Source organism: Macaca thibetana, chromosome 2 (genome assembly GCF_024542745.1).
Source record: "Macaca thibetana thibetana isolate TM-01 chromosome 2, ASM2454274v1, whole genome shotgun sequence".
Taxonomy (NCBI): Eukaryota; Metazoa; Chordata; class Mammalia; order Primates; family Cercopithecidae; genus Macaca; species Macaca thibetana.
This window is the reverse complement of record NC_065579.1, coordinates 53,481,710-53,494,741: the sequence shown is the minus strand read 5'-3', so window position 1 is coordinate 53,494,741 and position 13,032 is coordinate 53,481,710. Positions and strand designations below refer to the sequence as shown.

Below are 13,032 nucleotides of genomic sequence, written 5' to 3'. Positions count from 1 at the left end.
AGTATATAACACCATTTTAAATTATACAGATGGTTACCCTATAAGGGAAGAGTCCAAGTCTTTCACATCTTTGTATCTCTGACAAAAGCATTCAGCATGAAGCTCTGTACACAGTGGACAATTCAATATGAATTTGCTGACTTGAAATAGCAAGCCTAGAAAAGAGCTATTTACTTGGTCACCTAGACAGAACAGGTTTCAGCAATCAGAATTCAGATGAGATGGAACTGGCAGAACAGGCGCTTTGAAGCAATAGGACATGAGCCAGTGAGGAGTGGGATGGAATATCATAAACGAAGGCCAAAGGCATTGCAATCGGGGCAGAAGAGCCAAGAGCACAGGCTCAGGGTGTGGGCAGACAGAACGAGAAAGTGATTCAGTCACAGGTGAAGGTCCAGATGAGAAGAGAGAATTGGGATTACTTCTGCTCGCCAAACATCCAAAACCAAACTGGTGGATCTGGGTGGTGTGCTGTTTTACTGATAACCATTACACATGATTTTAACAGAAGGAATGGAATGTAAAGCAGTGGTTCTCAGACTGGAGTCCCCAAATGAGCAGCATCTGCATCATCTGGAAACTTGATAAAGCAGCAAATTCTCAGGCCTTACCCTAGACCCACTGAATCAGAAACTTGGGGGTCTGGGGGAGGATGGCCATCCGTATTTGAACAAGCCCTTCAGGAGATTCTGAGGCTGGCTCAAGTTTGAGCTACAGGGAGTTGGTTCAACAGGTGTTGGCAGACTGACAAACAAAAAGGAGACCCCGAGGTAACTCCAAGATGGTAATGTCAGAAAGCAGCTTCCACCCCTAGGGCTTGGGGGAACCAACAAAAGAGTTTGGCATTGTCAGAACCTAGAAGCTTGAGGAGAGACCCCAGAGCATTGTGTTTAAGACCTTGAGGACTTGGCTCTGGGACACCACGAGGGGTTTCTGTGAGTGTGGAAAAGGTTGGACACTCCCCAATTGCTGCCACCGGGGAGAACTACAAGTGAAGTGGAAGGTGTGGGCCTTTCTCTCTTTTCTTTTCTTGTCTTCCCTCTCCCCCTGGTGCTCGTTTTTGACAGAAAACAGCTGAAAAGGCAGAACTAGTTTGGGAAGTCTTGACCTGGCATCATAAAGCAGAGAAAAGCAAAGCTGGAGTGAAGGTGAGACGCAACAACTTATTAGCAGCACAGCCGTCTAGCGCTCCAGCTTCTGAATGAAATTCCAAAGAACAGCCCATTTGGAAGACAAATTATTTGACAGTTCTGACAGACGACCAAACTAACAGCATTTGAAAAGCGAGATGACTCAGAGAATACAGAATTTAATCCAAATCCCTGATCTTATCTCTGCCTTTGGCCAAGTCTAATGCAAGGAGAACCTGAGCACACAAATATATGTGGAAACGATCAGGACCTCTGCCTGCATTCTGTTCCGTCTCACCCACCCTCAAATTTGTTGTAAAAGCTTGGGCTCAATAAAGTTTTGTGAATCACGGAAGGAAGAGAAGGGGAGAAAGGAAGGGAAGGAGCCAGCTCCAGATCTGTGTCTTGCAGAGGATAAAGGCCCAGTGTTTTTAGATCATCCAGTGTTTTTTTTAAGCTGCAAATACTTATTTTTTAAATATCAAAATGTTCAATAACTCAAAAAAAAAATACTGTTACGACAAAAAAACACATTTGAGGGTGAGATGGACTGACAGTTTGTGACCTCTGGGGATAAACAGGTCACTTTGGAATCACAGACTTCCTCATTCCCCTTAAATCCCATAGGGTACCCAGAAGCCCTTGGAACTTTGGAAATGTTTATTCACAGTTGTAATGTCCATGCAGACTCTGGCTCTAAGCCCCAATTGTGTAAGGGTAGGGTTTTGTAGCCCTTATCCCAAACATTCTAAATGTGAGCCAATGCCTTACATACTCAGAGGCCAGAGACTGCATTAGGGGTCCTTTATTTCACGTACGAGTCACATTCCAATAAGAGACGCCAGAGGTCAGCTCTCTTCCACCGACTGGTTCTCCTCCCTTGTTTCTCTCGCCAGTGTGTGCTGCCCAGGTGGCAGTGCTCACTGTCAGCAGAGAAGAAAAATGCTTTCCTCCTTGGACCTCTTTTCTCTTTTTCTCCTCCCCACTCACATCCAGCTTCCCTAAGCTTCCCCCTATCCTTGTGCTGAAGTCATTCTACAGTCATTTCTTCAACTGTCTACTTCTCTGTTGGATGGGCACCCAAGACTTGGCATCCTGGGGCATGCAGAAGGGGGAAAGGGAAGGGAAGGGAAAAGAAGTCCTCCCAATTGTCTATCTGGAACTTTCCACACTGCCCAGAGTACTGCTATGGGCATCTCCTTTTGTCTCCCGATGTGGTGCATGCCAGACCCAGCAGGTAGAAAAGGAAAGAAAGCAACCCATTGGACCAGGCCAGCAATGGCTTCAGTCACACAGCTCGCTCATACTTATGGCTTCATATTCTGTTGCCTCCTGAACAAGACATTTCTTCCACTCTCACAGCCTCCAGTTTAGCTCATATTCCTCAGCATTCTCCATGTAATATTGTTGCATGAAACCCATGCAAGTCAGCCAGTTTGCTCTTTCTCATCTTGTCATTTACAAACTGGTGCTGAGAAGTCTTTTTCCCAAGGTAGGATTTTAGTAAGACCTTCATCATCCCCCATAGTTCATTTTGGGCAGTGATTCTCTTCTTTGACTGTACATTAGAATTATCTGAATAACTTTCTAAAATGACTGATCTCGGGTCTCACACAACACTCATTAAATTATAGTCTCTGGGGGTAGGGCTTGGGCACTGCTATTTTACCTTAAGCTCTCTGGAGTCATTCTAATTTGTAGCTGGTGCTCAGGGTTGTAATATAGGTGAATATATTTCACATATTTGTCAAACATTGGCCGAGTGCCCACTATGTGCCAATCATTATAATAGGCACTGGTGATCCCACAGTGAATCAGGCACACAGTGCTGTCTTCATGGAGCTTGTAGTCTAGTGGGAGAGTCAAACAAAAGTGTATTTCAATAATTAAGTGATTACAGATTGCAATAATTACAATAAGGGTGATAAACATGTTGCTATAATATGCAATAGTATGGCCTTTCACCAGACATTTCTTAAAGAGGTAATCATCTATCGGACACCTTTTAAAATCTCATCTAATTTCAAAAGTGTACATAAATGATTAAGTTATTATAGTTTGCAATAATTACAATGAGGGTGATAAACAAGTTGCTATGAAAGAGAATGATAGCAGAGGTCTGGCTTTGATATGGTGGTCAGGGAATACTGCTCCAATAGCTGAATTCTAAAGCTAAGAAGGAACTGAGAACCTTCACAGAACATCCCAAGTAGAAGAGGAAGCACACTGAAGACTCTAGGGAAAGAGATCTGCTTGCCGTAGGAACCAAAAGAAGGCCAACATGGCTAGGGGCTGGGTAGTGAGGGGGAAGTAGCACAAGGAAAAAATGAGGTTAGAGAGATCAGTTCATACCAGTTAATGTTGGACCTTAAATATTAACCATGGTAAGTCTTTTAGAACTGATTCTAATTGCAATGAAAAGCTTTTGAAAGATTTTAAAGAGATGTCTGATAGCTGATTTACCTCTTTAAGAAATGTCTGGTGAAAGACAATACTATCGCATTGGAGGTGAAAAAAGATGAATGGATTCTAAAAACATTCTGAAAGTACATTCAAAATATTTTTCAGGTAGCTTATGCAACTAATAAATAGTGGTGGCATTATGGATAAGACAAGGGAGGAACAGGCTTGCTGTTTAGGACAAGAAAAAGGTGGGGAGAAGAACTCAGCACTAAAAATCATGTGTTCCATTTGGGGCACGTCAAGTCTGAGATGCTATGAGACCACCAAGTGGAGATGTCAAGTAAATAGTCAGTTACATGAATCTGGAGTTCAGTGAAGAGGTCTAGAAGAAAGACATAAATGTGGGCATTATTAGGATATAGATATTATGTAAAGCAATAAAATTGGATGAGATCACCTAGGGAGAGAACGTACATAGATAAAAGCTGGCATAGGACCAATTCCTGAAGAACACTGACAGTTAATTTTTTGGTTGAGGAGGAGGAAAAGCCAGCAAAAGACACTGAGTAGCAATGTCCAAAGAGAAAGAGGAAAAAGGAAAACTGGGATATTATGGGTGTCCCAGAGGGAATGTTTTAAGGGTACCAGTCAGCAGTGAGCTTTGTGTAAAGTGGGCTACCTGTAATAGAGGTGCGGGCAGGAGAAGGCAGAATAGGGAAAAGGGGGTGAAAAAACTTCCCTCAAGATTTATAATACAGTGGGAGAAAGAGAGAGAGAGAGAGAGAACTTAAGGAGGTAGAGGAAGAGAGAGAACCAAAAAAGAGGGAGCTGAATATAGAAGCAATTAGATTCACAGTTTTCAGTTGCAGCATTGATATTTGAGTGGGGGCCTTTTATATATTCCATTCTAGATGTTTTCCAGTTGATGGGAGAGAGCCTTACCTAGATCTGCATGTAGATGAGAGTAGGCCAGCTGGCAGACTTGACATGGGTCAGTGGTAGAACATCCTAGTAGTTCTGTGAATACTCTCTGAGAATGACATGAAAAGTATTGGTTCAGGCCTTTTGGAGGTGATAAAAGCCACCAAAATGTGAACTTATTGCAAATTGTATTTGTTACCATTTACAATGATTATAATTATTCTCTTATATATAGCATTTCTTACGTATAGCTTCTCTTACATATAGCATCAGGAGTTATGCCTTCTCTTACATATAGTGTCTGCTATGAGTTATGCAAGCAAGGCAAACAAAATTGCTGCCTTTCTTTAAAAAGAGGATGCTCCTAGTATGGGCCTAACTAATTATGATAATTACAGCTATGGCATGGAACATAAGCACATTCATATACACAAAGACAAGAAAACAAAGAACAGTTTAAAAATAGAACACTTACATTATATATCAGTTTCAGTATTAATAATAACCTGGACTCTGAAATATGTCTGGGGCACATTATTCTGCAAATGGTGGTGAAAAAAAATCTGCATCTCATCTCTACGCCAATCCTTATGGAGGCGCACTTTTTCAGAAGTTCAAGAAAGAGATACAGGGATGTCCAGTCATCAAAGCCACAGAGCCTGATGAAGGATAAAGGATTTGTGGCAGGAAAACCCAGCAATGAAAATATTCTGCTAGTTTCTCAGAACAGAACTTAGAAAAGAGGCCACAGAAGGAAAAGAGAAGTAATGTTAGACAGCTGATGTTGGCAGTGGGCAAAGAATTTCATTTTCGTATGCAGGGAAGTGGCTGAATGGGCAGTGTTGTGAGGAATCACATTCCAGGTCATTCATGTCCACGGTGTGGTAGGAGGACCGTGTTTCATCTATTTTGTACATGGCCCAGCCATGACCTTGTGCAAGGAAATGCTTAATCATTTTCTATCACAGTTGCAAAGAGATTCTTGCCCTACTCAGAATGTATGTCTTCCCTCCTGTTTCATTTAGAGTCACAACCCAAGTCCTTGCTATGGTCTCCAAAGCACCACTTGATGTATCTACTTCAGAAATACACACAGACAGTTCACCTATTTCTATCCCTTACCTTCCTCCCCTCTTCACTCAAACCACCTACTTCCTTTGCATTCACTCTTCCTTCAGCCTGAAATAATCTTTCTCCAAATATCTACCTTCTCACTCCCTCACTTCTCTCAAGATGCACTGAAATGTTATCTTCCCTATGAGGCCTCCCCTGGCCATCCCTCCCCAGCCTTCCTATCCCCCTTCTCTGCTTTGTTTTATTCTCCTTAATATATATCACACTCTGATAAACTATTGAATGTACTTATCAAGTTATTGCCTCTCCCTCTTTTTCCATTGTCTCCATCACTGAGAGCTCTGTGAAGAAAGGGATTTTTACCTGTTTCATTTAGTGCTGTACCCCCAGTTCCCACAACAGTGCAATAGGCACTCAATAAATAGTTGTTGAATAAATGAATAAAACAGAAGTAGCTAAATATTTTCTGGTAACAAATGACATTCTTCTGAAAATGTCATATTTTCAGACATATTTCTGAAAATAAATTCAAATTAGATAGACATTGTATTTTTAGATCATTTCTTCTTTGCATTAATCATCCTTCTCAATAACATAACATCTGTAAAACTTAGGTTAGATATGGGCTCTTCAACTTTCCATTACAGAAGATAAAGTGAAAAGGCTAGACCCAGTGGTGTTATTCCTTCATCGACATCTATCCTTTGGAAACACATGACCAAATTGCTTGCCATCACAATCTCAAAATCTACTCTTTGGTATTAACTCTCTTCACTTGTCGCTCTGTCCCTTTCTAGATGGTAGCCATCGGTCTCTGGAGCAGTGTAGACTCAGAACAACTATTGGGGGAAGAAATTATTGCTGGTGACCTTACTTTCAATTACCAACTTTCAAGTGACATTGGCATAATTTTAGAGAAAATTAACACCTACACTTGTAAAGTTGTGGCTTTCCCACACCCATTTATCATCTTTCAATATTCCTTGAAAAGGAAATTATCAATTTATCATTCTATATTGGCAATGAAATGCCCCTAATATCTGTCACCTATAAGACAATTGAAGATGATGTGTTGAAAGCTTTCTGAAAATGTTGATCATTACTTTAAATGGAATTGAAATTCTAATTTAATATTTCCCAAAATACGATCTTACTGATAATAGGATAACATTTCAGAGATTTCTTCCCCTTCGAGGACCCAAACCCATAGTACTTCTGGACTCTCACAGATCCTGGCAGGGTGTTCCCACCCATAAAAGCGTAGATGCCCTCGGGGTCACGCAGGGATGAAGAAGCAACTCTCAATGGCTGTGTCCTACGTTCACATATAGTAAGGACTGGGGGAGACCGGTGCTCAATTCTGCAGTCTCAGACAGCTGTCAGAGGAGAGTCATGAATGTGCAGTGTCTAGCACATTACAAACGTTTGTTAATTGACTGATCATTCATGGTGTGACAGCCCTATAACTCAGCTATCCTATTCAGTCAGAAATTAACTCAGTAATCAAAGTCATTAAAAGGAAGAAAAAAAACCTACAGCACCAGCCAGATGGTGGGGAAATCAGACGGATGAAAGGAAAAATGGCTGTAGGTCATTGAGTAAGACACTGGGCAGCAAAACCTGGGCCTTGTGCCTGGTTATACTCCAAATTATAGCCCCAGCAAGGTTTGGCAGGCTTTTCAAAGTCCTGGTTTATTCTAACCTTTCTTGGGAGCAGGAGCAGTGTTGGTCAGATGGACAGACACATAAGGAATCTGTCCAAATGGCACCATGTGGATTTGGGCTCTTGGTGTACATGGATAACTGGGAAAAAGAGGAGAGAGACATGTAGGACTGATCCTACCATTTGTGAAGTCTTGGGCAAGAGTATGAATGAAAACCCACTTCTCTTCCCCTGCCTGGCTCCACTGCACACGGTAAAGAACCTGAAGCATATGAGTGTGGACACTGTACCATGTATCCGAGCTCTGACCATGCCTCTTGAAACAGCTATTCCTCAGCCACCGTTTGACCCTGAGAGGACTGACCCAGGAGAAATGACCACATAGGCCTTGAAAATGGGCTCAGGGCTATTTATGAAGTAAATTCCGGGGTCCCAGGAGTATGGACTAAAATGTGAGTTGGGCACGCCAGATGGGTATGTTCTATTGACTTCAAGGATTCCTTGTGCTATGGGAAGGAAGCTCTCCAGAACAGAGACAGAGCAGAACCCTTTAAATGTGGAGCACAAAGCAGGAGCCCCTCTTGCTGGATTCAAAGGGTCATACTGGAAGTGGGTAGGTTTAGTCCTATTCTCACATCACTCATATTCCTTACACACTTCTTTTATAGCCTTAGCAGCCATGCCACAAAGAGAAACTCTTCATGCGTATCTTTTGGTCCATAAGTCATAAATAGTTATCCTTGATCCCATGTCTTTTTTAGAGCTATGGGCAGAAAGAAGCAAAAATATCCCAAGTTCACACTGAGTTGTCTCTCTTCATATCTCTTATCCCTTAGCAGTCACTGAAAGGTTATGAGACTCAGGCTGGGTTTTTATCCTCTGGCCCTGAAATGACGATGCTGACCTCGTGATCAACCCTAGAACCCAGAGCAAGATATCAGACTGTCCTCTCTACTACTAGACAGCACACTTTGTTTTGGGGGCTGTGTGCTTGAAATATTAGCTATGGCAAAAGACTTTGAGTCTTATGACACCCCAAGTAATTTTTACTTTAGGAATTTGAAGTACAGCCTTGCTGTAACGCTGTCTCCTTAACAAAGTACTACCTTTAAAATATTTAACAACTTGAAAAGGAAACCGAGCTTGAATTTTCCTTTCAGGTGCTCAGGAAATAGTGTTTCACTTCTGTCTGAAATTCACCATCTCCTCGGACAAAGAAGGCTCTTATGGTAAAAGCAGTGGCATTTTCTCCACAATTTTCGAATAAAAGATAAAGAGAAAACAGCACTGCAGCCTTTTTGTTAGGATCTAACAATAAAGCAATAATACGGTTTTGCCAGGGGAGAGCACTGGTTTTAAGCTTAGAATACAAAAATAGGCTGACAAAATTTTACAAAGGAATATTCTCATCTACCACTCTGAGGATAGTAGAAAGTGAAATTTCAAGAAAATTACATTATGCAATTATTTGATGATGATTAAACTGATGGGCCAGTTCTATGTGAAATTCTAAAGTAGAAGAAATGTGATGTCGCCTTTTCTGCTCACCTCTCCCCTCATTCCTACCCCCCAATCTCTACCTCTACCCCAAACCCAGCCTGACCTTTGGGAAAGGAATGGGGGCTGTCACCTGCATGATAGCTCCTCTTGCCTGCAACGCTCTCCCCACACAGTCCAGCATCCCTCTGCTCAGCTAACTTTTCCTACAGCTCCTTCTGGCTCCTTCTAAGGACACTTCCATGATGCTGCCCACCCTCTCAGTAACAGCCTCCCTACTACCCGTTGATTACATGCACTGTAATTGGTTAGTAATTGATTTTATGTCCTCCGCCCAATTATACTCCATGGGAGCAGAAACTATGTGTATTTTCTTTAATGTTTAAATCTCCACAACTGTCCCCTATATAAGTCTAATGAATAAATGAATGAGTGAATTAATGAAAAGAAACTCAAGCCATTATGTTGCCACTCCTAGGATATTTGGATTAACTTTAACTGAAGAGTAAAAAGCATTTACCTGTCCTAAAAGAGACATAAAATCAGTGGAAGAGTATCCGGAGGGAAAAAAAGACACTGTGATACGTTCTTTTATATTGCCTACCCTGATGTAGTCAGGTGTTCCTGATATGGGGTGGGCTGAGGATTTGAAATAAAATTGCCTAATTTGACATAGTAAGTGGAGGAATCAGGATTTGAAACCAAATTGGTTTGACCTAAATCAAGCTATTATGATAAGGACTTGCAAGAAAAAAGGAATCCATAAAAACCATACGAATAGCTACCAATTAGTAAGCATTTATATGTGTCAATTACAATGCCAAATGCAAATCATGCTTTATTTATATTAACCACCTTTTATAGATGAAGAAACTGAGACCTGAATATTAAAATTGCCTACTTTTGCATAATAAGTAAAGGAATCAGGGTTTGAACCCAAATTGGTTTCACCTAAGGCAGAAAACTATCCCAGCAAGTCTCCTATTAACTGGAACCCTATTGTGGTGGCCTGGGGTAGAACAGTGGCTGTGGAAGTGCTGTGAAGTCCTGGTCATCCCATGTGCTCCTGATCTGGTCCCTCCTGCCACCTGCTTCTGCTCCCTGTGCCATCCACCCATCTGGAAGTCTCCCATTGTCCATCTTCAGGGGAGACACTCACCAGAGCTTCCAGCTTCCAGCCAGTATGGAGTGCCCCTGTCCCCCAGCAATCTCACCCAAATCACAGCTACATCTGTTAAGATTAGGCTACCAATGAGTGATAGATGAGGGGGAAAAATAATAATAGTGTACTAAATAAAACAAATTTTTTTTTCTTACACATAAAAATCTGGAGGTTGAAGTCCAGGGCTGGTCCAGAGACTCCAAGATCTGGGATTTAGACTCCTTCTTTCTTGTTTTTCCACAGCGTATTTCTTCCATTTCTGGGGCCACATTGGTCCAAAATGTATGCTGGAGCTCCAGCCATTGCATCCATATTTCAGCCACAGCAAGGAGGAAGCAGGGAAGAAAGGACAGGCCCCTAATACCTGTATAGTTCAAGAAGACTTTCCCACCTATACATCCCAACCACCCTTAGTTGAACAATGCCGTCTTAATTCAAGACACTCACATGTCTAGCTAAAAATCTGAATTCTGTTACAAACAAGGAGAATAGAGATGTGCGCCCCCTCAACACCTTATCCATAGCTACCTTTGTTCAGGTTTTCCTTTGTGCTGCTGTGGCCAAGTGAAAGCCGAAGGAGCCGTGGTAACCCTTCTGAAGGGAGGCCCGGGGCCTTTCACAAGAGGTCGCATGATTGGCCTTTATCCTGCATGGCTGTGAAGTACAGAGAAATATTTTCTCTTGAAGCCACATCATAGCAGTGGCTTCTTTGTAGCCTGATTCCACCATTATGCCTTTAAAGTGCCTAGCAATTCAGCCTTCACATCATGCGAAGAGGAATATCTCCCAGTCTTTGTAAGATCAGTGTAATTCTAACCACCTCCTTACCCCCCACTGCACTCCTACACACACACACACAGATCTTCTTCACTCAGAGCAGAACCATAACCCAAGCACTACTACCTATAGATTGAAGAATCAGGCTCATGATTACAAATACGCAGTATTTTTTTTGTGGAGAATGTAAATGGGGATGATGGTAAGAGATTTCCTTGGTTTACACATTGACCCTCTTCCCTGGCCCTTACAGTCAGGAAATATTTGTCCCAACATGTTGTTTCTTCTGTTGCAGGCTCCTGTGGCTGTCTTGTCATGATATTGTTTGCCTCTGAAGTGAAAATCCACCACCTCTCAGAAAAAATTGCAAATTATAAAGAAGCGACTTATGTCTACAAAACACAAAGTGAAAAATATACCACCTCATTCTGGGTCGTTTTCATTTGCTTTTTTGTTCATTTTCTGAATGGGCTCCTAATACGACTTGCTGGATTTCAGTTCCCTTTTGCAAAATCTAAAGACACAGAAACAACTAATGTAGCTGCAGATCTAATGTACTGAAAGGCAAACCTTTCTATAATTTTACAAGGGGGTAGACTTGCTTTGGTCACTTTTAGATGTGGTTAATTTTGTATATCCTTTTAGTCTGCATACATTAAAGCATCAGGACCCTCCATGACAATGTTTACAAATTATGTACTAAGGGTACAGGCTGGAAAGTAAGGCAAGCAGAAGGAAGGCTTTGAAAAGTTATTTTATCTGGTGGAAAATTGCTTGACCCAGGTAGTCAAAGGCAGTTGACTAGAATCGACAAATTGTTACTCCATATATATACACACACATATATATACACACACATATATATACATACACATATAATATACACACACATATACACACACATATACACACATATATATACACACACATATAATATACACACACATATACACACACACACATATATACACATATATACACACAAATGAAAGTGTAAGATGCCCTTCCATCAAAAAGGAATCAAAAGGCACATAGAATATATTTTAATAAAAACAAATACTATTTCTGATATATCCACACATTTGTTGCCACAGATTTCAGAAAACTGACCTGGAATCGCTTTCCTAAAACAGTTGTGTATTAAATGAACATCTATAAAATGTATCAACCCACTTTTTTAAAAAGTTTGTTTAAAGTATAGTCTTAGGCCAGGCATGGTGACTCACACCTGTAATCCCAGCACTTTGGGAGGCCAAGGTCGGAAGAACATTTGAGTTCAGGAGTTCGAGACCAGCCTGGGCAATATAGTGAGACCCTGTCACTAACAAAATTAAAAAATAAAATAAATATAAAATATAGGTTTTTTAAAAGCATAGTCTTATTAACCATGTCTGTTGGTCAAAATTTGCAAACTCTAAAAGAAGAAAGAACCAAGCTTAGGGTATTTTTCCTCCTGTGCCTGAGTCCCAGTTACATTCACGACAGTACTTTCAATGAAGATAATTGCTGGGACCACTGAGGAATCATGAAAAATGATCTCTACGAGTACACTTGATGCAAAAATGACTCATTGGGGGCTGTTTTTCTAGCTATAGTGTCTTGAGTACTAATATGCAATTATGAAAATTATATTAAATCTGGGATTATGATGGTATCACTGTGTCATCTTGGTCTTGGTCTGGCTGTCACCAAGCATGACCCAGGTCAATTTTTTTTTTCCCTGAATTACCCATCAAAGTGATCTGCAGCTGACTAAAGGCCACAGCTGAGCCTGGAACTGACCCTTCCTTCATCCTCAACCTGCTGTCCTCCAGAAAGCACCAACGAAAAAGCAGAGAATGACAGCAAACAGATCACCAGGCCTCTGACCACAGATGCTGGTTACTCAGCAGCCCTCATATAATAGGTTTGAAAGTGCTCCTTAAAATAAAACACCTTTTCCCTTTGGAACTATTTACAAGGATGAAATAACCATATACCTGAGAAATAACTTACTCTGGTGTCAATTTGCTGTTTGCCAGCAGACATCAGAACACACCGAGTTTCCAGATGCTGGTTTTTCCCCTTAAATCAGAAAACACACCTGGAGAATTTCTAGAAGACTACAATTCAGTCTAGCCGCAAAGGGGATTTTTTTTTTTTTTTTTTTGGTAACAGGCTAGAGCCCAGTTCTGCAAGTCTACAGCTGAAATGGTCCAGAACAAAAGCACTGGAAATGAAGAGTGGGCTGGGAGGACAAGGACCATCTCCTGTGTGAGGAGTTGGCTGGAGGTGCCCAAGACCAGGTACCCTCTGCACTCTCATGGGATCCCTCTCTGTCTTCTTGGAGTTTTGAAAAACTCCTTCGAGCACCAGCCTTTTTTCTTTAGAAAGCAGGTCTCCAATTGTTCTCTGTTCTGTAAAAA

At 41.3% G+C, this 13,032-nt stretch overlaps 1 protein-coding gene across 2 annotated transcripts in view; it reads left to right on the top strand.

Moving 5' to 3' along the window:
- The window catches only part of CLRN1 (clarin 1), a 43,473-nt gene extending 31,077 nt beyond the window's left edge, over positions 1-12,396 (top strand). Inside the window, exons 3-4 of one of the 2 annotated variants that reach the window (XM_050779806.1) lie at positions 10,923-11,059; positions 12,376-12,396. In XM_050779806.1, coding sequence (XP_050635763.1) covers positions 10,923-11,059; positions 12,376-12,396 — 158 coding nt within the window. Of the gene's footprint in view, positions 1-10,922; positions 11,311-12,375 lie in introns of those variants that run through there. The other variant, XM_050779807.1, reaches the window with a different exon arrangement.
- Positions 12,397-13,032: the final 636 nt, after the last annotated feature.